Source organism: Calliphora vicina, chromosome 1, assembly GCF_958450345.1.
Source record: "Calliphora vicina chromosome 1, idCalVici1.1, whole genome shotgun sequence".
Taxonomy (NCBI): domain Eukaryota; kingdom Metazoa; phylum Arthropoda; class Insecta; order Diptera; family Calliphoridae; genus Calliphora; species Calliphora vicina.
Window position 1 is genome coordinate 157,082,253 of NC_088780.1, and position 27,365 is coordinate 157,109,617.

Consider the following 27,365-nt stretch of genomic DNA (forward strand, 5'->3'; position numbering starts at 1 on the left):
AGTTATATTATAAAATTGTGCATTTCCAAAAAGTTTGATTTTGAAAATGACAACATCTTTAGAAGGACCATAATTAGTGGCTGCATTTAATATAGTAGTACCAACTCCACAACCAATTAATTTAGCATTAATTCAATTTAAATAAAAAACACCACAAATATATGTATTTTTTTTACCAAAAATGTTTAAACAATCTTATTTATTTCACTCGAAAAAACAGATAAATGCACGAATCGTAGAACCTTAAATACTATTTAAAATCTCCCAAAAAACAAAAATCTTTTTAACAAAGACCAACAGAAATAAAGAGTTGAAATTGGTTTCTTGTACTTAAAGAACAAAAATTACAATTAAAAAAATAATAATAACAATTTAAACATTTTCAAAATATTTGCAAAAATATTTTTTAGTCATTCATTTGAGAAAATATTAAAAATATTTAGATATAGAAGATGCATGTATATTAAATGTATGTAAGTGTAACTTTTTGTTGAATTTCTTCTTTTTTTACAATAATAAATAATCTATAAAAATATATGATTGTTGGAGATGTGAACCAATGAAATTTAAGGATTTTTGTGTATGTTTTTTTTTTGTTTTGTTTTGTCAATTATTACGATAATAATAGAGTAGAGTACAGAGAAACTTATACTTAAACTAAACAAAATAATAATAATAAAATAATGATAAAAATAAAAATAAAATACATAATATTAAATGATTGATTGTTTTGATTGCAAGTTGTTTTTTTTTTCTTCTTTTTGTTCATTAATTACAGATATTTTTTTAAATAATATTTGTTTCTTTTGCATACATTCATTCAATAAATTTTTTTAGGTTTTTTTTATATAAATTATATCTCCCTTTTTATAATTAATTCCTTTTCTTGTTTTTTTTTTTTTGTTTGTTTGTTTTTGTATATAATTTGTTGCTAAAAACTATATGTATATATATAAAATTATTTTAAATCCTAAGAAAAACACTTTAGTTTATTATTTGACTTTTCTCTGGTGAAGACTAGAGCTACTGGTATCTGAATTTAAAATAGCTTCATTGGTTGAGATAACACCCTCCTTGAGTATGTGACCATTGGCATAGCCATTTTGATAGTGGCCATTGCCATTCGATAAACGGCCATTGCTTAAGGGTTTCACTTCAATTTCATCCTCCAAAACAGGCTGCAAAGATAAATTAAAAAAACAAATATTATTAATAAAATGAGTTAATATTAAAGATATGTATGTTATTGAAAATTATGATTGAATGTTTTGCTTCGAAGGACCATACAGTTTTAACAGTAGCTTAAGAACTTTTTACTTTCGAAATAATTCGGAGATATCTTAATGAAATTTCACATAGATGTAAATACGAGTTTTCGCAAAAGAACTTCCAAATACTATTTACCTTCTCAGCACTCATATATTTGTCATGGAGAAATCCATGACAAAAAACTTTCAATCCTTAAAAACTACATTTTTTGGTTAGAATTCAAAACCATTTCAAAATCTTAAATTTCCCAGACTGATTTTAAAACAAATACAATCAATGCTTTGATTTATTTATGTTCTGCCTGTTTGTAATAATAATAATAAATCTGTCAACTTTTTTTTAAATATTTCAAATTAATTGTGGTCGTTAGAAACATGTTGACACAAGAAGCACACATTATTTTTGTTGACCAAAAAAGGTTTTAATACTTAACAACTGGCAGTAATATATTAAAGTCTGACTAATAACAACTTAAAACCACTATGTGTGTTTTAATAATAAACATTTAAATGAAACAAAAAAAAAGTCATAAATTCTTACAAATTTGGAGTGGTTTTGTTTTAACCACAATATTGAAATAACCAAAATTGTTATACAAATAAAATTGACGTAATATTGTCAACCACAAACTATATAATTAATAATAAACATTATCCAATGCCGCATACGATTTTGAGAAAATGAAAACAAAAATACAAACAAAGTTCTGGTCATTAACATGCTGACGTTAAGGGTTTATATTATCAATATTGGAGGGTGGGGAAACGGAAAACAAATATTTGAGCTAAAAATTGTTAGCATCATCGTCTAAACATTAAAAATTATACAAAATTAAAGCAAATACTCGCTAGCTAATAAACTATAAAATGAGCGAAAATTGTCGTCTACAGACATACGATTCCATAGCTAAATATTATGTATGTGGAAAGGGGGAGTTCAATGACTACAAAGAGAGCAAGGGACAGCAATTTAAAGTTTAGCCAAGAAGCTAGTTTTAACGTTAAGAGGGTAAAGAAAATAATATTCTAAAAATGCTGTATGTTGGAACAACTATTACTTGAACTTAAGTCCGGTTTAGCACTAAAGTGTTAATTAAATATAAATAAATACAAACAAACAAAACATTACCCCCTCCCCCTTTTAAATATTAATGAACTACAACAAAAAAAAAGAAGAAAAATAAGCACCTACTCCTAATACATTTGTATTTATCAGACATAGATACATATTTATTTAAAGTTTAGAATTTTATTTATTAAGTTGAGAAATGTTGTTGATAATGTGAATTTTTCAATCAGTCTCACTCAAGTCCTCCTCAAAAGGTGCTATGCCAAGGTCAATATTTATACTAATGCAATTTGTAAATTTAATTTGTATTTGCTATTAATTAATTGCCATGTTATTTTCCAGCTTTTAATATTTTAAATTAACATAAATTAAAGGCAAAGGTTTCGTAACGAAAAATAAACAAAATATTCAATTAAGTACACATTGTCAACAAATCGTATAGGCATAAATAAATACTCGTACTTAATATAATGTAAATAATGTCAATGATTTTCTAAAATCAAGTATTATACAAAAACTTGCTTCATTCTTTATTTTGAAACACTTTTATAAAATTAATTACAAGTGTTTGAAAGAATGCCATTTAAATGTTAGCGAAATTAATTTGTAAATAATGTCAATGATTTTTAAACATTTCAAAACTATTTCTAAATTTCTTACTAAGTAACATTTTGTAAGGTTCACAAATGCAATGAACTGCATAAATTAAAAAAAAAAATAAAAAAACAAAATCTATGACAATATTAAAACTTGCTTTATTCTTTATTTTGAAACACATTCACATTAATTGTTAGTTGAATTGATTTGTAAATAATGTCAATGATTTTTAAAAATTTCAAAATATGCTAAATTTCGTATTAAGTAAAATTTTGAAAGGTCGGTAATGTAATGAACTGCTTAATTTAAAACAAACACTTCTCTTGGTTTTAAAGTATGCAATTTCATAGAATTGTATTATACTAATGAAAAAAAGTATATTTTAAATATCGAAAATAAATTTTAAATGTTTCGTTTTCGTTTTTGTCAGCATTTAGCTTCTTGCTATTCTTTGGTCTATTTTTATTTATTTCTCTAATTTTCGGACTTCGGAAAGTTGATGTCAATAGAAAGAAATGTCTATATCTACTGCGCTATATATAACGATCTAAAGTAAATATATACATATTTTTTATGGGGTCGAAAATGAAAATTGTGGAAATTACAAACTTATGTTTATAATAAATGATTTGAAACTATGATGAAAATGCAGATTCATTAGAGCAGGAATATTTTCCATCCTATTTCTAGTTCTAGCTATGGTAATTTTGTAATTTAATTCGATAAGAAAATCATTACAATTTGTTCAATTTATGTATACATTTCCAAAATGGGAGAATCCATCAAAAAACGCACAGAAATTTTTATTTAAATTTATCACAGCCGCAAGTTGCTCGAATCAAATATTCGTATTTATAGAACAAAAGATACCAAATTAAACCCTTTTTCTGACCTCTTATTTTTTCTATACAAATAAATATATTATTTTCAAAATTAAAAAAACAAACGGTCCATCGATTTAGTTGAAATTGTAATAAAAACCGGTAATTATTGGATGTATAACTTAATAATGAAGGATTTTTGAAACATTTGAACAATATAAATTAATTTAAAGTATTGGCCATTGTTAGCTATGACCTTTTCTCATCTTTCTGGCAACATATGAATTCCAAGCCAAAATAACAGCTCATCTTTTGAGGCCAAGAACGAATCAAGCCAATATCGGATAGTCTGCCCCAAAGTGAAGCGTATCCCAGAGAGAGTATTCTGCATCGATGGAAACAAATAATAGTCGGATGGGGCAAGATCTGTAGTGTTGTCATGATGAAATATTTCAATTTCTTGTCTGGGAGCATATTCTGTGTGTTTTTCTGGCAATGCTCGCTTCAAATGAATCAGTTGGGTGCGGTACAAGTTCCCTGTGATGGTCTGGCCAGATTTCAGCGGCTTCCACCAAATACAGAGAATTACCTTAGCGCCGTGGATATTTGACTTTGGTTTCGATATGGCTGGTTGGCAGGGCTTCACATACAAATTCTAACGCTTCGGGATATCCTAGTGAATCCATTTTTCATCGCAAATAATGATTCGCTGCAAAAATGATTTTCTTTTATATCGCCTTTCAAGGTCTATCAGCTTCAATTCGCATGGTACCCAATGTCCCTGTTTTTGAATGAATTCTGTTGCTAGCATACTTTTTGAAATTGCTGGTTGTGTAGCTCCCAATGATTTTGCAAACTCTTGTTGAGTTTTACAATAATATTCATGCAGTAATGCCACCAATTCTTGGTCTTCAAACTTGTTCCGATGTTTGTCTTCCAAATCACCACTTCTGAACCGCACAAACCATCTTTCGCATGTAGAAACCGATGGAAAATATTCACCATAAGCTTTGGTGAGCAATCAGTGTGCTTCATCGGCACTTTTTTTCAAATTGGTTGTTACAAACATTTAACATTTTCGAAGCAAAAAAAAACTGTTGTTTTGTTTGTTGTTTACACTATAATGTTCAATAACTAAGTGAGAATAAATGACAGATATGTACCCGTCACATTAAAAACAAAAACCGCGTTCAAGAGATACGCCATCTATTGTAAATCCCGCATTTTAAAGTCATTCACCCAATAATAGCGGCATTTAAACCATAATTAGCATTCTACAGGTATAGATTATTTAATAATCCATTTGGTTTAAATGACGCATGATATTTTGTTTGTTTAATTCAAAATTAAACCACAACAAGAAAAAATCTCCATTATATAAAATACAAATTTGCTGAAAACTAGATAAAAAATTCCATTTCAGAATATAAAATCATTGAAACATCTAAACATGTTCTTAAATATTTGAAAAACAAATAATTAATATCTTCATTCGAATCTACAATTGTCATGTTGGAAAATTCTAGCTTAAAATAAACACAACTAATAAAATTTGCATTTAAAATTACTGACCAAAAACTAATTGAAATCTTAAACTCTCATCTCCACTGATGGACAATTCTGGCATAAATAATTAACATTTACATTTTTTAATATTTCCTAGAAAAGTATTTAACATATTAATGGCTAAATTAAAAACTTACCATACAAGCTCCTTTATTACTATTGCCATTGGCATAAAGCACATCACCATTTGTGATTAATTTGCCATTGCCATTGGAAATAAGATGTTCTTTCGCCGCCGATTTGAGAACTCCATTGGCGGTGGCCTTAACTTTTTGGGCGGCCTTTGTGTATTTGGCTTTGTAAAAGTCTGAGAACAAACATAGGAACATAACGCCATGTAAACCAATCCAAACCATAAAACCTTTAGGATAATCACACTCGCGGAACAACAATTGGAATTGATGGGTGAAAATGGCCACAAATTGGATCTAAAGAGAAACACAATAGACAAATAAATAAAATTAATATAAGTTCTTTTCAATTAAATAATTTAAAATTTTTATTGAGAAAGATCACTTACCATTTGGAAAGAGGTTAAATATTTCTTCCACCATATGTATTTTTGGTATTTTGGTCCCATAGCAGCAATCATATAATAGAAATACATTACAATATGTACAAATGAGTTCAATAAGGCAAAGAAGGTACTGTGGCCACCTGTGAATGCAACAAAAATACAAAATTTGTAATTAAATTGTAAATTCACAATATTTTGTTAAATAATTCAAAAGAAAATAATGAATGGTTTTGGTGTTTTGTTTAACTATAAATTACCTGGTGCAAATTTCATGCCCATCCATACAGAGAAGGGCATACAGCCGTGGTGAATGACATGCAGTGTTGAGACATGTTGGTTTTTCTTACGCAATATGAAAAATAGTGTGTCGAAAAATTCTGTGAATTTTGAAATGTAATACCACCAACAAACGCGTGCCATCTAAGGAATAATATTAAAATAAAAAAAACAATTGATTAATTTAGATATACATATAAAAGTGTAACGTTACTGAGTATCTGATTGATTCAACATCGCCCAGACCAAACGCCAAAAGCAAGATACATGATGGTTCCCCTCTTCCTTATCTGTGTAGAACCACTAACAAGGGTTTTTTTGAAAATTCTGAAGTTAAGGGGGAAAAGCGGCTAAATTCGGTAACCTTATATCTTCGAAAAATAAAAAGGTAGACGGATGTTTGGTACTTTTTTGAAATTCGAATATATTTGAGGCTGAAAAAGGCTTAAACTATATTTAGGTACTTTTTTGGAACCATATGTATCTTTTAAACCAATAAACATAGAAATACATTTAATAACGTATTCATTACATCGCGATGCATCGTTCGAAGCTATCCAAGATATAAAAATTTTATTTATATTTGGTACTTTTTCATAAAATATTGAATAAAATTCGATTCATCTCAATGTGGACAAAAAAAATACCAAAAAGGGGTAAAAACGGACATCATTTTAAACATTGTTTCCTTCCATCATACAGATGATATTTGTAACTCGAGTACTAAGGGTTTGATTGGGCCAAATCCCGTTAAAAAGTTTGGTATTTTTTTAAAACATTTGTTTTCCTTAAGAAAATTAATACAGACTTGAATCGTTTCAAAAATTTTAGTGTCACAAAAAATTATCCAAAAAGGCGTACTTCGATATTTTAAACTTGACGAGAGTTGAAGAGGGAAAAGCGAAATTGGTACTTTTTCTTCTATTGGTACTTTTAAATATTTTCAATTATTTAACAAATTGACAAAAAAGTAGCTTCTGAGTGAAGTAAGAATTAAATATAGGGTTCCTAGAGGTATTAGGGCATAATAAAGAGAGAAAAAAAGTAGTTTTTCGTGGCTCTAATGGTACTTTTTGAATTTTCTATTTTCCTAGGAACATGAAATTGAGCATATTTTCTTTATTAATGCTAATTTTTCTTTATTCTAATGGTATTTTTTGAATAATTTATTATAATGAAACTGAACGAATTATCGATCTTCCTGTTTCCATTTAGAGCACTATTTACCGAGTTATAGACCCGTTTATGTTTCATTTAATTTTCATATGAATATTCGATTTTTGTTTGAAAATAAAGTGATTTCATTTTCAATTTACTACGATTGAGCGGCGAAGCGCAGCGGGTTAGCTATTTAGTTTATGTATAAAATGTTTAAATAAATACACTTTGAATTAAATATAGAGGAATAATTCATTTGAATGAATTTAACAGTAAATAACTAAAACATTCATTATTTCATACTTATTATTTAATAATGCCTTAATGCCTTTGGGAATTTTTACAATCAAACATATTAAAAATGTTGTTCATTAAATCAACCAACAACTTGGCTGCTTATAAAATTAAATAGCTTTGCTGCTCTCCTTCTTTTTCAGGTTCATTGCCTCTTTTATCATCGATAAGAAATTCAAGTAAGGGGTACTTTTTTTCCCCCACTTCTACAAAATCTAATTCTGGAGCATTCTCAAAGTATGAATAAGTTGAATTGTTGACAATTGAATTACTTTTAATAGCGATTTAAAACAAACAAAACATAATAAATTTTTTACGATTTATCTTGGCAATTTTATGTTTGTGAGTAAATTAAAATTCACACAAGAAACGTGAGTTGAAATAAATGGCTCTAACGTGGTATTTGACCAAAATGGCTAATTATTTTGTATTCAACAGATCAATTAGGCAGATAACGTGTGCTTTGAACGTATAGAAATAAATACAGAAAATATTGTTTTGTTTGTGAAAATAAGATATAAACTTACTCTTAAGGCTAAAGGATTATTACTGTAATCAACAGGTTGACATCTAAAATTATAATGACCCCACCAGCCACTCATTAAATACTAGAAAGAAAATTTGTAAAAGAAAAAAAGGAAAATTTTCATTAGTATCTAATTAAAAAACCATTTGTATAAATTATAAGGAAAGTGAGAAAGTTAATTTTACCTCATAAAATATCCACGCACTAAATATGGTTTGAAACAGATTGTACCAAACTAATATTTGTCTTAAATCCAAGGCCTTGCGTTTGGCCATTAACTTTGGTCCTAAAGATTTACTAAAATAAGCGTAAAATACACATAATAGAAATGTGGGTACAGGTGAAGCCATCATAAACCAATCTCGGACACGAGGATCTGGAATTAATAAAAAAATATAAATTTTATTATTGTAAATTAAAATTAATTCATTACATATGTTGAAACAGATAATTTTTAAATAATTATACAATTTAAGGTTAACAAATGTTAATTTCTACTTAGTAATTTACAATATTGATTTAATGTATAAAGATTTCGTAACCGTCTTATTTTATGTTGAAACTTATTATTATGTTTAAGGTGTAAAACATTTAAATATTTATGATTTTTCTATTCAAACAGGCTGAATTTTACTTTTATAAGTTACGCTTTTTATTTAAATTAACATAAATTAAGAAAAAAATAAAATAATGTTTGTAACAAATATGCTAATACCTAGATGTTGAAGAGATAGGAAATGGTTTTGTAAAAGTCAAATTAATAAAGGTCTTATTAACAATAAAGGTATGTAGTCATGTCAGCATTTTTAACCCTTAAGAATATGTATATGAAATTGCACCATATTTTTGTTTATAAGAAATTTCTAACTGTAACCAAAGCTTCGAATTAATTATATAAATTTCGGAATAGCTGACATTCTTTCCATAAATTCATTAGATGCATTCAAAAGTTTTTATTTAAATATAATTAATTCCACCTTTGAATCATTAAATTTTTGTTAATCTTTATATATGTATATAATTCTTCTGTACGTCTGTTAGTAACTGAACTCCTCCTTAACGGCTGAGCCGATTTCGATGAAATTTTTTGTGTGTGTTTGAGTGGGTCCCTGGATGGTTTAGATTCACAATTGACCTATATAGGAACAATGGGCATGGCTCCTCCCATACAAAGTAAACATTTAGTACAGCATATCTTGAGTACTATTAAGGAGTGAGATCGAAAAATTCTTAACACACGTTTTTCATTACATTTTTTAACCCAAGTATTATTTGAATTTTTTTTTGATCAAGTTACCTTTGAAAAACATGTCAGTTATTATGTGTAATGTCAATTATATTAATTTTTTTGTTAATCTGATTAAAATGAGTGACCAGAAAAAAGTGCGTACTGAAATTATTAAATATTTTCAACAAAACCCAACTTGGTCTTACAAAAAGTTGGCCAAGCATACAAAGGTCTGCCGTCAAACTGTTTCCAATGTTATTAAACAGTACCGGGAGAACTTGTCAGTTGATAGAAAACCTGGTTCAGGTAGAAGTAATGGTCCACATGATGTTTCTAAAGCCAAAAAAATAGAACGCATTTTCAAAAGAGCTCCCAACACATCCGGTAGGAAAGCAGCCCGGTTAGCTCAGTGCTCGGACTATTTGGTACGAAAAGTTAAAGCTAATGCAGGTTTAAAAACATACAAGGCTCAAAAAGTTCCTGACAGGAACGCTACTAAAAATTTAGAGGCCAAAAACAGAGCACGGAAATTGAAGTCAAGTTTTATAAAAAAATATTCTTGCTGCATAATGGATGACGAAACGTATGTTCTGGCAGATTTTTCGCAACTTCCAGGTCAAAAATTTTATGTTGCTGATGCTCGAGGGAATGTTGAAGAAAAGTTTAGGACCCAAAAGCAGACAAAATTTCCCAGAAAGTTCTTGGTATGGCAAGCAATATGCAGTTGCGGCAAAAGAAGCCACTCATTTGTTACAACGGGCTCTATAAATACCGAAATTTACATCAAGGAATGTTTACAAAAAAGGCTGCTTCCATTCATAAGACTTCATAATGTGTCCACTTATTTTTGGCCTGACTTGGCATCCTGTCACTATGGCAAACAAGCCCTTGAGTGGTACAAGAACAATAATGTGGTATTTGTACCAAGAGAGGCAAATCCTCCAAACTGCCCGGAGCTAAGGCCAGTGGAGAGATATTGGGCTCTTGTTAAAAGAGAATTGAAGAGTACAAAAAAGGTGTCCAAAAGTGTGGTAGATTTTAAACGGAGATGGACTACATGTTCGAGCAAAGTGACAGAAAGCACTATAAAAACGTTAATGGAAGGGTTTCCGAAAAAGGTTCAAAATTTCATCACTAGTGATTAAAACTATAAAAATAATTTTTTTTGTAAATTGTAATAATAATTTCAATCAAATAAAAAAAAAATTAAAGCTGTAAGTTTAGTGGTTTCTTTTTTATAAACATATATGTATGTTAAGAATTTTTCGATCTCACTCCTTATAGTGGGAGTCTTCAAACTTTGTGTGAGCTATGTCAGAACAACGTTTGCCGGGATATTTGAAACAAGTTCAAATTAAATTTTAATTTTTTTCATTCAGTTTTGTTTTGATGTTATACGGATGTGCCGAATCTTGTATACCCACCCTCAATATGTTACAATAAAACATGTGTCAGATATAGGGATTATATGGGGGTAGGGTCAATTATGGACCTATACTCACAAAAGTTAGTAGAAAGATTTTATAAGACAATTATGAATGTTCTGAGGGGGACCTTGTATGGAAACTAGGGACAAATGTTGCCCTATTTTCGTCAGACTTTACAGTATAATTTCAGAGTACGTATAATAATTTGTACAAAATTTTATCAGGATTTCAGCATAATCAACATATTAATCACTGCTCAAAAAGTATTCCGAGGGGACATTTCAACCAGCTAGCTCGTTTCGTTTGGCACTATCATGTTTTCAATTGACAGACAGACAGACGGACGGACAGAGCTACATTGTTTTAGAATCTTATGATGACACAAAATATATATACTTTTTGGTTCTACAACGAATCATATGCAGGAAGTTTTGCTTTACTTCTTTAATTTAAAAACAAGTGCCACTGAAGCACACCGATTGCTCACCAATGCTTATAGTGAATATGTTTAATTGGTTTCAACATGCGAGAGATGGTTTGTGCGGTTCAGAAGTGGTAATTTTGATACGCAAGACAAAAATCGCCCAGGACAAACAGAAAAATTAGATACCATACGAAATGATGCCGAGAATGAATGACGATTTTGCAGGTATGAAATTATGCTTGAACACTATAAAAGAAAATCATTACTCGCGATGAAAAATGGATCTATTACGTTAACCCGATGCGTAATATATCGTATGTGCAGCCCGGCCAAGCAGCCGAATCGACACCAAAGCCAAATATCCATGGCGCTACGATAATTCTCTGTATTTGGTGGGAGCAAAAGGCAGACCATCACAGGGATCCTCTACCGAACGCAACTGATTCGTTTAAAAAACTTTCAGAACATGCGGTCAGGCATGAAACCGTAATATTCTACCATGATACATTATGCAATACCTCGTTGTTGGCCTCAAAAGATAAGCAGTTATTTTGAATAAATTTATATTGTACAAATGTTACAAAATAAAAACTAAAAATTTTAAAAAATATCGCATTTTTAAGTCATTCACCCAATAATTCTATAAAGAATGAATTCTCAAAGCAATGAATTCAATATATATTCTTAGTTAGGCTATATATTTATGTATCAATAACGTATGTACACGCAGAGAAAAAATACAATTGGGCATGGTTACTGTAACCATTTAAATAGTGTTACAAGATTTTTAACAATATTATAGTCACAGTAACTATTTACATGATTGTGGTAACCATAATATGGTTAATTAATAATTCATATGATTGTATCAACCATATATATGGTTACAGTAAACAATAATATGTTTGTGGCAACCATATTTATGATGAATAATTTTATCATAATATGTTGTTCTCGGATTATGATAAGCCTTAAGCCGAGAGCAACATAATATGATAAGTCCTTCATCATTTGAATGGTTGTCACAAACATATATTTGTTTACTGTAACCATATATATGGTTGATACAATCATGTGAATCATAAATTAACCATATTATGGTTACCACAATCATGTAAATGGTTACTGTGACTATAATATAGTTAAAAAACTTGTAACAATATTGAAATGGTTACAGTAACCATGCCCAACTATATTTTTCTGCGTGTATGTAAGTTATTTGGTGTTTTCGGAATGTGAATTTTAACATATAGACGGACATAGCTGTATCGATTCCGCTCCATAACGGTCTAGAATATATATAATTTAAGAGGTAGCAAATGAAAAATGTGGATATTACAAATGTAATGAAAAAACTTTGCCGCTCATGGTGAGAAGTATAAAAATGTAGGCCGAGCTTTTAATGAAATGGATCCGGGGAACTATTTAGAACTATTACGGTTGTATGACTTCATAAAATCTTTACAAAAGCACAAACATTATAATACAAATTTGAATAATTGCAACAGATTCTAAAGAATTTATAAAATTGCTATCATGTGACTTAATGCTAAAGATAAATAAATAATGTATTAATTACATATGGGCAATTCCACGAGAATTACTACCACGACTGAAAACACAAAAACCCTTGAATATTTTCTTAAGATGATTTGAATAGAAGAAAATAATAAAATGTTAAGATGTGAAAGTATTTAGATCATATTACAACATTTTAAAGACAAAAATAATAGTTTAAGCTGATTATATTTAATTTTTTAATGTTTTAGGCTAAAGTTGCAACGAAAACTAGGCTCCCAATTAGCTTGTAGTATGAAATGAATTTGACTCTGATTGTTTTTTTGCTATTGTCAAATTGTTTATTGAAACCGAATGTATATTTCTATTCACTTTTTCAGTTTTTGTATACATATATTTACACAATTGCCCAATTCACAATTGGTGTCGTAGCGTCGTATCGTTGTATGTCGTAATTATTTTTATTAATGTTTTGTTTTTGTTTCGAAAAATATTTATGACATACAATGCTACAACACTACGACATCAATTGTGAATTGGGCAAATATATATTTATTTGTTATAAGAGAAAAATCTGTCACGTACGATATTAAATTTTATTTATTATAAAATCATCCAAAGATTGTTTTTTATTTAAATACGGCGGATTGTAAAGAAAAATATTTCGTTTAGTTCACGATTCGAAAATTTTCGCATATTTCAACATGTACTTCAAAATGACTTCCGTTTTATGTCACGTACGATATACCCTTATTTCGCTCCATATTTTGGACAACAATGTTTCGAAAGAACTATTTATTATTTTAAAATATAATACCCTCTAAATAGAACATAAAGAACAAATTATTTTTCAGATACTCTTATTTTTGCAAAATCTATTCCACTCTATAGGCGTACAAATGTCACGTACGATGATATGGAATTGCCCATATAGAATTATATGGTTGTAATAATTTCATTACTGGTTATGCTGGTTATATAATCTGCGGTTTTAACACTTTTTATATTATAGACTTTATAAAGGGATCTATTAAGAAATTAATTACAAATTTAAATATTCATTTAAAAAATAAGTGTATGTAACATTAAATTTATGGTTAATTTGTATTAAAAAAATTTTCTAGAAATTTTTAATCATGTAAAATATACAATAGTATTCAGATAATTTGAATATTTATGTAACTCAGCCACTGCGAGTGGCAAGAGATAAGTATCTAACAGAAATGGCATAATAAATTAATTAGAGCCTAATCAAAGTTTAGTTCATATTGGATAATTTTGAAAATTAAATATAAATATTGTTTAGTTAAAATAAGATACATACACACTTATTTATAAATTTATTTTTAAAAAAATATTTTAACACTTACCACTTTTATTGTCCATGAGATCCCTGTACCAGTCATACATGTCGTGTAGTATTATGAGAGCCATTTTTAATTTGTTTTTATAAAAACTGCAAAGGAAAAATACAAACGAAACAAGGAAATAAATAAAACAATTCATCCTTGCATTTAAAAGCATAATAAAATAATTAAATCAACATCAAGAAACTTTAGCCACTTACTAAATAAATAGTTTCCTGGTTACAAACAACTTTTTAAAATTTATAGGGAAGAAATCGAAAAATAAAAAAACTTCCACAAAATTACAAAGATCTTAATGACGAGACAAGACAAACAACTTAAAAACAAATGAATTATTTATTTCACTTCCAATATAATTGGTATTAAATTGTTGAAAATTATAGAATTTATTAAATTTTATTTGTCTGTACTTACTTACTATGTATGTACGTCAATGATGTGTAAAATATTAAATAGAATTAGCTGCTTAATAATTATTCAAGTAAATTTCCACACACAAATTGTTGTTATATTGTTTTATTAAGTCTTTACGATCATTAAAATTAAATGGGAAACAAGAACAAGTTTATTATCGATCAAATTATAACTGATACCCGATCATTTCGTACATGCACCTAAGTGGATGCATGCAAATACATATTGTGAGTGTGTTTTTTTTTTAGCTTTGCGAAAAATTTACAGTTACAACAGGAATTGTTTGTAGTTTTTAGAACTTAAGTCTATATATCTAAATCCGTTATAACACACACTTATTTAAACTTATCATCACAATTATTGTGATTCTGACAAGATCAAAATAGAAATATTTCAAACTTTATCAAAAATTTATAAATTTAAATAACTAACTCAATTAGACATTAGTTAATAAGTTTATGAACCAAAAACAAATAACAATTAACGTTTACCAAAAATAAAACCTTATAATTTGTCTAGACTTTAAACTGTTTTCTTAATATAGATTTGAAATTTAAATTTAAACTGAAAAAAAACCCAATTTGATGGTTAAAATCAATAATAGTTTAATGATTAATATTAACACCAAATTTGTTAAGAACTACTTAACATTTTGGCTGGTTCTGTCTAGCATGCAAAATAAATAATTAATTTGTATTCTTTGACAAAGATTTGCTGCAAAAATTTATTCTATTTATAGTTTTGTGGAAATTTTTTTTAAAATTAATTAGTTAAGGATATGCATGATGTCTGGTTTGCCAATTAGGAATTTTTGTATAAAATTTAATTAAAAATTAAGAATCATAAATATTCCAAATCCACTTAATAATAATTAGATGAGACATCTTAAGCAAATATTCAGGTTTTCTATTAAATTAAGAATGATTTTAATTCAAAATCTTTCCCAAAATGTCAAACACTTGAGAACGATTTGGTAAACAGTTGAGAATAATAGCAAACCATTTCTGAAATGATACCTTCTGTTCTGTAAGCCGAATGTGAGTAACGTTTTCGAATTCATCAAATCGAATCCACATGATTTACTCGTTGTTTAGACTGGTAAACTAACCTGCTTCAATGTACAAAATCTTGCGATTTGCAGAATCATAAATTTGTTATTTTGAAATCACTCGATTTATAAAACAGACCATCAGCGCAAAAGTGGTGTAACCCACAATTTTGTTTTTGTTGCTGTTCTAGTGTTACATACAGTCCATAATATCAATACAAAATTGGGGTAAGCTAAATTTTGGTATTCAAAAGCAGACTGAAAAAATCGTTTTTGCACAGAGCATAATACAACAAAGTAATCTAGTAGTAAAAGTGGTGTAAGTTGCATGTACCACTAATTAAATAGTTTGGGGTTACACCACTTTTTCTCAATTAATTCTCGATGTTGAGAGCCCTTTAAGACTGATTTTCAATACATTGTTCGATTTCCTTTAAAAGGCAGGCTCAAAGAAAGGAGCAATGAGGTTCCAGTGATAACGTAATTCAGTGCTTGTATAGTATCTGCTACTTAGAATCTAAATCATAACCTGAGTCTTTCCTTAATCAATTATTTTCGATCACTCGAAATCGTGAGGAAATATTACGGTTATGAAAAATGGATCCATTACGATAATCCGAAGCGTAATAGATCGTACGTGAAGCCCGACCAACCAGCCGAATCGACACCAAAGCCAAATATCCATGATGGCTGCAAAAAAATATCCCATCATGACAACGCGAGGCTATAACTGCCTTATAGTGCAAACCTTGCCCGTCGACTACTATTTGTTTCGATCGATGCAGATCGCTTTCTCTGGCATACGCTTCACTTCAGAACAGAGTATCCGAAATTGGCTTGATTCGTTCTTGGCCTCAAAAGATGATCAGTTCTTTTTGCTCAGAATCCATATGTTGTTAGAAATATGGGAAAAGGTCATAGCTAGAGATGCCAAACGGGGAATCCAGTTCCCGAAAATCCCGGGGTTTTCGGGATTTCCTAAAACCCGAAGCCCGGGATTTTTTAATTTTAAATCCTGAGATTTTCGTGATTTTCCAAATCCCGTTTTTCATTGTCATTTTTGTGTGCCTTTTTTATGCATTTTGACATTCTACATGCCCGAATATCGCTCTGGAAAATCAATTCTTCACATTTTTTTTTAAGTTATCTAACAAAACTAAATTTAAATCCTCTTCAAACGAAATTGATTTTATCTCAGATGAGGAGCTCGAACAAAATTAAAATATTTCGATTGCTCAAAGGCTAAAAGATATTATTAATAAATGTAAAAAACCCCGGGTCGGGATTTCGGGATTCTTTACCAAATCCCGATCCCCGGGATTTTCAAAAATCAGTCCCGATTAGCATCTCTAGTCATAGCTAACAATGGCCAAGACTTTGTAAAACCGTTATGGTGTATTTGTTCTCAAAAAAAATCCGAGTTACGGCCTTTCTACATGAAACCAACGATATTTTTGTTAAGATTTTTGCTGCTTTAATTTTACTTGCGGCCAAAAATTTTTCAAATTATTTTTATGTTTACAACTAAATTTTTAATGATTAAATTAGTTAAATGTTTTAATTTTGCACAAAATAAACACTATAAAACCTTAAAACATTTTTACATTTAACTATAATTATGAAAATACAGTAAATGCAATTATTTGTATCAAATTACTTTATTTGTATACAAGATATAACAACTTATGTGCATGTCATTGCCATTTTGAACTCAAATGTCATTAAAACATTTTAATTCTATTAAAATTTTTTTTATTTGTTTATTAATGTGTAAAACCATTTTTTTACAACCATGTTTATTAATTTTTATTTTAGTTTTCGTTTTCGTTTTTGCCCAGACATACTTTTTAGGTCATGACTTCTCTGGTGGGGAGAGTAATTAAGAAGACCCATATAAAAAAATCCAAATAAAATCACAAAAAATGTGATCACAAACATGTGGTTGGGAGTTTTTTTTGTTGTTTAAAATACAAACAAATTTATAAATATTTTTGCAAACAAATAGAAACACAAACAAAAACTATACGCTATTTTTAGTAAAATTTTGCATAATTAAATAAAATAAATAAATTAGTTTATGTTTTTTGAAAAACATAAAAAATATTTGCGCAAGTTTTTGTGACCCACTTGTTAGGTGAAACAAATAAATAAATAAATATTGATTTATTTTTATGTTAACTAATTGTTAAATGTGAAACTTTAAATCAAAACTAATCATCAATATAGGAGCTGTTGAAATTTGACCTGCAAATGGGTAATAGTTGAAATTATTTCAAGTTAATTAAATAAAATTTATGAAATTTCGAGAAAAATCTTTTTACACAATTTTGTGAACTATTCTGCCCTTGGACATTTTCAATTAATTACACTTTGCTCTGATAAATTTTGTTTAGATAGACGTAACAAAAACAATACTATTTTTCACTGTAACATCGTGTTATTATAAAAATTCTATTTGAATACCAAAATTTTTAAGATATTTATGTTCGTTATAGTGATTTGTTTACCTTTTACAATGTAAACAATGCTGCGCCATGTTTTTTGCTGAACTGCATTATTGCCGGTAATGCAGTTTGTAATAATATTAGTTGGCAATAATGTATAAAAACAATAGTGGTTTTTAATTTCTTCTTCTTTTCGAGACACATTTTAAAAAGTGTTTGTAATATAAACTAACTTTGTTAATAATATTAATTTAAAAAATAAAAATAATTCTTCAACTTACCAAACTCACAGGTAGAAATGTTAACAATAAAAAATATAATCTAAAATTTAATATTAAATATAAAACCTGAAAGCAAACAAAAGAAATAAATTTTTTATTAATTAAACTGAAACAATTACAAAAAAATATAATATTTACATATGCATATAAAATAACATTAAAAACAAACAACTTTCGTCATGAATAAAGAAATTAGCCTTGAATTTATGCTAAAATAAACAAAATTTCCAAATTTATACACTGTTTGAACATTTTTCCATAATTTATTATTTATTTTTTTATTTTTGTTAAACCGCAGTCAAGTTCAAATGTTAAGAATGCAGAAATTGCATTAATTAGCTAATGGTTGTGTTGTTTTTTTTGTATGTAAAGCCAGAATTCAATTGAATAAAGAAATAGTGCAAGAATGAAATGAAATAACTATAAATTATTCATGGAATATTTATTTCAATTGTAGGAAAAAAATTAGATTTCATTCAATATTAATAATAAATCAGTTTTAATTGAGCTTCAAGTTCAATTTTTTATTGTAATATTTTAAAATAATTCATGGAAAGAAATCATCACTAGGGGCATGAAATGCATTTTCTGATCAGCTACGATGACCCACAGTGGTTTAGTAACGGTTTATTTTGAAAATCATGCAGTAACTCGTAATATTTTTCGATACGATACGTTCATTCGATCACGAATGCAGTAATTTGATGGCAAATTCTATATTAATTTTATATTTAAATAGTAAAAGCTTTTGGTAATTCGTTAAAACAATAAAGGATAATGAATTCCTACCCTTTTAAATGATGACCAATCATTCACTGACCCGGTTAATAAAGCTAACCTTTTGGCCGAATTATTTGTCAATAATTCAAACTTACAGGAAAGCAATCAACCACTACCCGAGCTTGAAAGAGTATCAGTAACTATGGCGAATATATTACTTCGCGCTCGCTCCAAAAAGGGAGATGCTAATAACCCTGAAAATTATCGCCCAATAGCAAATTTGTGTTCCAAAGCTATGGAGAGTATGGTTAACTACCATCTTGTGAAATATTTAGAGTCGAACAATTTACTTAGTGACCAGCAGTACGGCTTTCGTAGAGGTTGCTCTACGGGGGACGGAAAAATGGTGTCGCTCATTCACCATTGTGGCTCTTGATATATCTAAAGTGTTCGATAGAGTGTGGCATGCTGCGCTCTTATCGAAACTTATTGCTTTTGGTGTCGGTAACGACTTCTCTCGATTTATATCAAGCTTTCTCAAAGATCGCACTATACGAGTTGTTGTAGATGGGATGCCATCAAACGAGTTCAAGATTAATTAAGGGGTACCGCAAGGTTCCTTCATTTCTCCAACTATATTTCTTATCTTTCTAAATGACCTACGTCAAACTTCCAACCATATCTACTCTTTTGCATATTCATTCAACTATAGGAATGTTAAGCTTAACCAAGATCTTGTAACAATCTCTGAATGGGGTTGTGCGCACTGAGTCGATTTTAATGCACTTAAGACGGCACAACAGATCCGACCCAAAATGGAACTCTCATGTGTGGTGCTTCGTAGTCTATTTTGGGGTTACTCGACAGAAGAGTTCTATTGATTCTCTGGAGCATCGTCCCAATGTGAAATACGCGTTCATCAGCGGGGGCTCATCCATTAGTGGTCGATTGGTCAGTGGATCGCACAACACACTACAGAGAAAATTCGTTCTTTAGCCATACCGTCAGTAAGCTTCCTTTCGAAGTATTTCCTGTCCATTTCAATGTAGGAAAATTCAAATCAAATGTCCACAAACACTACTCCCTCTATCTTCCTTCCCATAACCAACTTTCCTTGTTCTAAAACAATGCATTGCAAGAGTAGGGATCCTGGTGAAGCATTTTAGGGGGGAAATAAATTAAAATTAATTTTACATTTTTTTCCTTTTTATTCCTAAACTTGGTTTTCGGAGCGAAACTTCCTTTTTGATTTAAATAAACTAAAAGTTAACAAAATATCACAAACATTAAACGGAAGGAGATTGAAATGTATATATCAATACATTCTCATGAAATTAGGTTTTTGATAGCAGACTTAGATTTTTGACTCTTATATCTTCCCTTCAGGAGACTTACAAATCTTATCTTCGCTTGAAATTTTTAACCAAATGATACGCTGCTAATGCCATTTTCTCAAGTTATTCTTAAACTTATAGACAAGACTTACAATTTGAGAAAAATTTAAAACAAATGCATTTTTGAAATTTAGAATAATCTTTTTGTTGATGATTAATAAATCGTTATCAAGCCTTTGAGAATAGTTCCGAATTCAAATCATTCTCTATGTGATAGCAAATCTGAATTTCATTTCTGATTTTTAAAAATTGACATTCATTATAAATTGAAATGAAATTCAGAGAGGGAATGTGGAATTTTCTTACGAGTTCAAAAAATATTTACAACAATATATAAAAACAAAGGTTTTACGACTCTTACAATTGGGGTATTCAAATGGTCTGCTATTAGGTCGTACTGTCATAATGTCGTAAAATATTTGTTTAGTTTAAACAAATTCTTCTTGTGCTGCAAACAAAAAAAAGGGTTATTTTATGACAAACCAATAAACGTAGTTCAAAAAGTCTTATTAGTTTATAACTTTTTTGTTTGAAACCCAACAAAAATTTGTTTAAACTAAAAAAATAATTTATGACATTATGACAATACGACCTAATAAGAGACCGTTTGAATCCCCCAAATATCTTTTGAATTGAAAAATTATAACAAATAATAAACTAGAAATGAGCAACAACATTTGTAAAACAATTGAATAATTCCCGAATTCTATTATGAGAGATAAACTGAGCCCGAAGGGAAAATTGCTATAGTGAAACTGAACTTTTCATTCACAATAGTCGATTTTGTTCGTAACAGCTGTTTATTGTTTACAAAATTCCATCTAAAAATTTCTCGTGTTGGGGAATTTTTCACGTGAACAAAGTAGATGAACGAAAAATGGGATATTTAATGTGAAATATTGATTCGCAATAGGGGTGAAAATATTCTTAAAAATTATTACAATAAACTTTCACTTGAGTTAGTGTAAATAAATTTTATTAATAATAAAATTAAAATATTATTAATTTCAAAATAATACAAGGCGCGTGGTCATTTATTAAAAAAAAAAAATATTTCATGTCATGCAATTGTAAATTAAAAATTTAGCTAATAGAAATTTTACGATGTGTTATAGACGCTTATCTAAAATTAAATAAAACTATAAAACTTGAGTATTAATATGTAGATATTAATTTTTATATAAAAAATGCAAATGATTTTCAGTGATCGGCACTCATAAACCGAACATGATCGGCTACAGGTGAATAAATAATAGGAATGTCAAAAAAAATTATGAAAAAATAAACAATTTACAATCAATAGCTGATCAGATGAAAACAGAAAAAGCAATAGCATATTCTCTTTATGCCGACCACAGGTTTATTTATAATATTTATACAACTAATATTAAAATTGTTTAGCTAATGTCAAACAAATGAAATCAAGATAAACACCACAACACTTAATCCATGTGTCATTAAGTTTGTTAAATTGAGAAATACTAATTTTATGTTGGCATAACATATTTATATTTCCGATCAGTATTTGCACCTATAGAGAAGATAAGTACTATTTATGTTAACATGTTTGTTTGCATTAATTATAATATTCTAATACTCAGCTAATACTAACAACTCAGCCGGATATAACATTGCAATGTGATTTCAGTTTTCAATCACATACCCCAAACAAAATTAGCCTTGTTTAGACACGCAAACTTCATGTTTATATTTCGGTACAATACAAAAATGTGTTTAAACACAACGAGTACAAGTAATTTCTAATAATAGTAACAATTGTTTTTCACGATTTAAATAAATAAACAAAGAAAATTTAAATGGGGTTTTTTGAAACAGAATTGATAACAGATAATCACAGATATAATCAGAGATGTTAAAATAAGGAAATTTTTGATTAATTTTATGACTTTTAAAGATATTTTTACAATAAATTAATAACATAATTAATCAGTTGTGTTTTAGGAAGCTTTTAAATTAAAATATCAATAATGCTTCCCTTTAAAAAAATAAAATAAACAATTGAAATTGAACACTCCCACCTCATTTGACCAAGTTCAAAACATTGTTAAACTCTCACTATATTTGTTGATTATTTTTCCTTATTTCAACAATTGGACAGTTTGTTTTAACATTTCCGAATGGAAATTTAATAAACGTGTTTCCTGAGCCAATGGCTGTCAGATTTTAATTGAAAAATATGGTTGTAATTTTCAATCACGTTTTGTGTTTTTTTTTTTTTTAATTTTACAGCTGAAAATACTACTAGAATTTTACATGACAAGTGTGTGTAATATTTAATAACAAATATAAAATACAATAATATTATAACAACTACAATGTTTTATAAATTTATAATTAGACAAGTTCTAAAACATTTTTTTTAACATTCTAATAAACAATTACATATTTATTGTATTATTTGAAGCGGTAAAATAATATTAATTAAGAATACAATAAACGTTTTGGTAGAAGATCATAAAAAACTGTTATTTTTTTTAAAGCAATAAATTGAAACAGTTATATTTTTAATGAAATTGAAAAGTTTTTTTTTGAAAAAAATTAGATAAAAGTATTGTAAAAAATAATGACCTTTAACTTTAAGTGTAGTATATAAACATTAATGGCCATAATTAATTATTTTAGATTATTATTTTTATGTATATGTTAAGATATACTAAAATTTTTATATGAAAATTATCAAAGACCTGATAAATTGTAAGAACTTTTGCTATATTAAAAACAGCTTGCACATATTAATATTGTTACGAAATTGCATTATCAATTCGAATTTAATTGCTGCTTGAAATATTCATTATCAGTACAATTATAGAAAAATTCCCCGAGAGTTTTTTCCCTGTTCCCATTTTCCTATACAAATTCAGTGGGAAAACTCCCGGGGAAAAAACTCCCGGGTTTTAATTGTCCTGTATATTTATCTACATTTTCATAACTAGAATCTTCTACTTATATACATACACATTGTAATTGTTTATAGGATTCGCAACATTAACTGTGGAAATAGATCATTCAAGTTATTTCCGTTAAGATAATGCACGAATTATCTAGAAGATGTCGCTGTGTATTAATATTGTAGGAAGAGCAACAACCAAGTCAGTTTTATCATAGGCGCAGTTAACATTTTTAATTTGCAATCAAAGAATTAGATTTATTTAAAGGAAATAAACCACCGTTTTTAAAAGGTAAAAACTTAACAATACCATATTCAGACTATCGTATAATATTCAGTGATTTGAAACTTTTTTATCTTGGAAATACATATCTGTCATTTATTCTCACTTAGTTATTGAACTGTAATGTAAACAACAAAGTTTTTTTTGCTACCAAAATTTCGAATTTTGCATTACTTCTTTAATTTGAAAAAAAATGCAGCTGAAGCATACCAAGCTCACCAAAGCTTATGGTGAATGAGTCCTTCAATTTCAATGTGCGAGAGATGGGTTGTTCGGTTCAGAAGTGATTTTGACACTTCTAAGGCAATTGTAGACATTACTCCATGAACAAGAGCTAGCAAACTCATTGGGAGCTACTTAAGCAGAAATTTCAAAACGTTTGCAAACAGCAGGATTCATTTAAAAGCATGGAAATTGGGTACCATACGAATTGAAGCCGAGACGAATGAAAGACGATTTTGCATGTCCGAAATGCTGCTTGAACCCTATAAACGGAAATCATTTTTAAACCGAATCATTACTAGCGATGAAAAATGGATTCATTACGATAACTCGAAGGCTAAAAGATCGTATGTGAAGGACAGCCAACCAGCCAAATATCCATGGCGCTAGGTAATGCTCTGTATTTGGTGGAACCAAAAGGGTCATATCTGTTATGAGTTGCTGAAATCTGGCCATCACAGGGAATCTGTACCGAACGTAACATATTCGTTTCAAGCGAGCATGGGTCGAACAAAAAGCAGAATAAGCGCCCAGACACAAAACAGTAATATTTCATCATGACAACACTCGGCCACATGTTGCAATACCTTTTAAAAACTATTTAGAATGAAGTGGTTGGGAAGTTTGGCCTCATCCGCTTTATAGTCCAGACCCTTCCCAGTCCAACTACTATTTGTTTAGATCGATGCAGAACGCTCTCTCTGGAATACGCTTCACTTTTGAATAGAGTATCCTATGTTGACTTGATTCGTTCTTGGCCTCAAAAGATAAACAGTTCTTTTGGTTCGGATGCCATATGTTGCCAGAAAGATGGGAAAAGGTCATAGCTTACAATGGCCAGTACTTTAAATAACCTAGTCGAACTTGGAAATTTGTTATTTTGATACAATAACTCTAACCAGTTATGATTAGATCTAAGACCTGTCAAAGAGTACAACGTCAAATTAAAGTGATATGTTTCCTTTACAAATGTCAAGTATTCTAATTTAAACCGCCCAGGTACCAAACATGTTACTAGATTTGTGCCAGTTTCCTTTCCCTTAGGATAGAAATGCCAAAAGTGACAAAGAAATAATTGTTTTGTAGAAAGGTTTTTAAGTTTAAAAAAAACTTGTCATTACATCAGCAATCTATTTTTTTTTCAAATTTATTTCCAGCTCATAAAATCACTGATTCATTTGAAAATTGTTCACGGTTTAAATAACGCGTAATTAAAAAAATCATACAAATTATGAATTTTTTTGGTCACTTGACTTATGATAAGCAAACTGTCCCAGTTGTTATTAATACATTTTATTGTACAATAGTTAGTCTGCTTTCTATCTAATCGCGGTATTATTTCAAGGTTTTTCCAGTTTTATAAGATATAGACATCCACTTAAATCCACCTGTTTAAAAATTTAATCAATTTTCAATTCATAAATCATATGAAAATATGTGTGAATGAATTATTAAGACTTGACCTAACCTAACATTTGACAAAATGGATTATCGGAGATTAAGGTATTAAAAAAGTATTAATAAAAAAATTATTCAAAAAGTTTTTAAAAAACAAAAATACGATCTAAACAAACCAGAGACAATAGAAGACTAAAGCTTATAGAATATTGTGTGTTTGCGGATTTCAAGTTAAAAATTAAATTTTATTCTAACATTCAGTACCCAGGAGTTCAATATTTATTTAGGGCCTGATTCAAAAAATTTTTTTTATGAAAATCACTCAATTTTCAAATAATTTTTGAGTGTTTTGCTGAATCTGGGAATTATAAAATTCTAAAACTTATTTGTGTTGAATTTCATTTAGATATCAAAACATGTAAAAGATTTCTGCGCATTAAAGTTTTTTTCGGAACTGTACCTTATATGGGAGCTATAATGGACTTATTATGAACCGATCATTATAAAATTGAATTCTGTATATTTGAATTGCATATCGATGTTTATATTTGCACAATATGTATAATCGTTAAAGTCACTCGGAAATGGGTTTAATATGGGAGCCAATTATGAACGTCCAAAAATGCGTGTCGTATGATCGATCTTCATGACGAGCTTATCGACTTCGATAACGGCGTTATCGACCACGACTGAAGGTCCCCGAACACTTCCTCATTTTGTTAATAGGTGAACTAATGGAGCGACTTAAATCAGTTTCAATAGGTTTCTTGGTCCATTGAAAAGTCACTTGCCAAAAATTTATTGTAGTTTGATTGTAAGTTCAAGGTGAATGTTGTATCAATATTTCACACAAAAAAATATTTTATCACAATTTTTTTTTTCACCACAAACGTTTTTTATTGTTCTTATCAAGTTTAAGGGTTTATAAGATTCGGCACTACCGCGACAATTGGATGTCCGCTCCGGAGCGACCCGAGTCTAACCCGGCCAAAGATTGTCAACTCAGCCCCAAAAAATTCAATCACTTGAAAATTTGTTTGGAATTTGACTTGAATGCAAATAAAATTTTGTTTTAATCTGGAAAAAACTTAAATATTTTTAAAATAAAACACTTAAGCCTTGAATTTATGTTTCATTTTTACTAGAGAATGCTATTGAAATAAAGTTTAATACAGCTGTAATTCAATTGCTTGACTATAATTCAAGGCTTGAATTACACTTGTTATTCCACTTGAAATCCAGTAAAAATGCTTATTGGGGGGAGCGTTAGCTTTATCAATAGAAAGTTTTTTTCCCAGGAAAGAATTCTCAGAAACTGAGGAACAACATCTTGTTCCTCATATTAATATTTGCTCTAACCTGCAAATATTAATTTCTAGTCTTTCCAAAATGGGCGGCAAACTGTTTTAAAATTAGAAACTGTCACTAATTGTTTAAAACACAACGAAAAAACTTAAAAATTCACCACTATTAATGATTTGTAAGATCTTTTCTTTTAAATATCACACAAAATAAATAGTTTTAATAACAAAATTTAAGCAAATAGCTAATTTAAAATTCGTACAACTTCGTCATCTAAAAGTTGTCACTAGAATAATCTTTAAACACTGCACTCAGATTTTAAAAATATGCACAATGAATTCTCATTAAAGGTTATAAATGTCCCTGCATTTCAAACAAAAAATAAATAAAACCTTGTATTAAAAAGGGAGAAAAAAATTTATGTTATTCAAGCTAATGAAGCGCAAACTTCAGTGGCTGTAAAATTCTAAATTTAGTTTAACAAATTGATTATTTTAAGTTTTTTTCCCATAGTAAAATTAACAAACAATAAAACACTATTTTTAACACCAGTAATTTAACAAAAAATATATAACGATTAAACAATTTAATTCTTATTTAAATTTGAAAAACCTTTATTTTTTTACTAAAAATAATTTTCAAAAAAAAAAAAAACACACACGCACCTGTTGTTAGTTACGAACACAAATATACAATAATCCGAAATCACAGTAATAATTTTATTTTATTTCTTGGCTTTAACAGCAGCAACAAACCCTCCTTTTCAGCCAACAACCGGTGAATATTCACTATTAAATTGATTTGATTAAAAATTATTATTAATAATACACAGAGAAACAAACACAAACACACAAACGCCAGAGTTGCAAAACTATTTGAGACGTTTTTTTATTTT

The 27,365-nt window shown here is 28.9% G+C and overlaps 1 protein-coding gene across 1 annotated transcript; it reads right to left on the reverse strand.

Annotated features, from left to right (window-relative positions):
* Positions 1–164: 164 nt before the first annotated feature.
* Positions 165–27,365, reverse strand: LOC135964207 (very long chain fatty acid elongase AAEL008004). The gene is made up of 9 exons (XM_065516365.1): positions 27,136–27,365; positions 18,244–18,309; positions 14,060–14,145; positions 8,278–8,468; positions 8,094–8,174; positions 6,096–6,258; positions 5,842–5,978; positions 5,459–5,749; positions 165–1,178 (listed from the first exon to the last, which is right to left on the reverse strand). Exons 3-9 carry the CDS (start codon positions 14,121–14,123, stop codon positions 993–995), a joined length of 1,113 nt encoding a protein of 370 aa, XP_065372437.1. The 5' UTR covers positions 14,124–14,145; positions 18,244–18,309; positions 27,136–27,365; the 3' UTR covers positions 165–992.

Excerpts from the sequence above, each read along its gene's own strand:
- LOC135964207 (XM_065516365.1), bottom strand. The coding sequence starts at position 14,123 with ATGGCTCTCATAATACTACACGACATGTATGACTGGTACAGGGATCTC. Across the intron at positions 6,259-8,093 it reads ATAATCCTTTAGCCTTAAGA|ATGGCACGCGTTTGTTGGTG; the intron begins GTAAGTTTATAT and ends ATTATTCCTTAG. Across the intron at positions 1,179-5,458 it reads GTAATAAAGGAGCTTGTATG|CCTGTTTTGGAGGATGAAAT; the intron begins GTAAGTTTTTAA and ends TTATCTTTGCAG.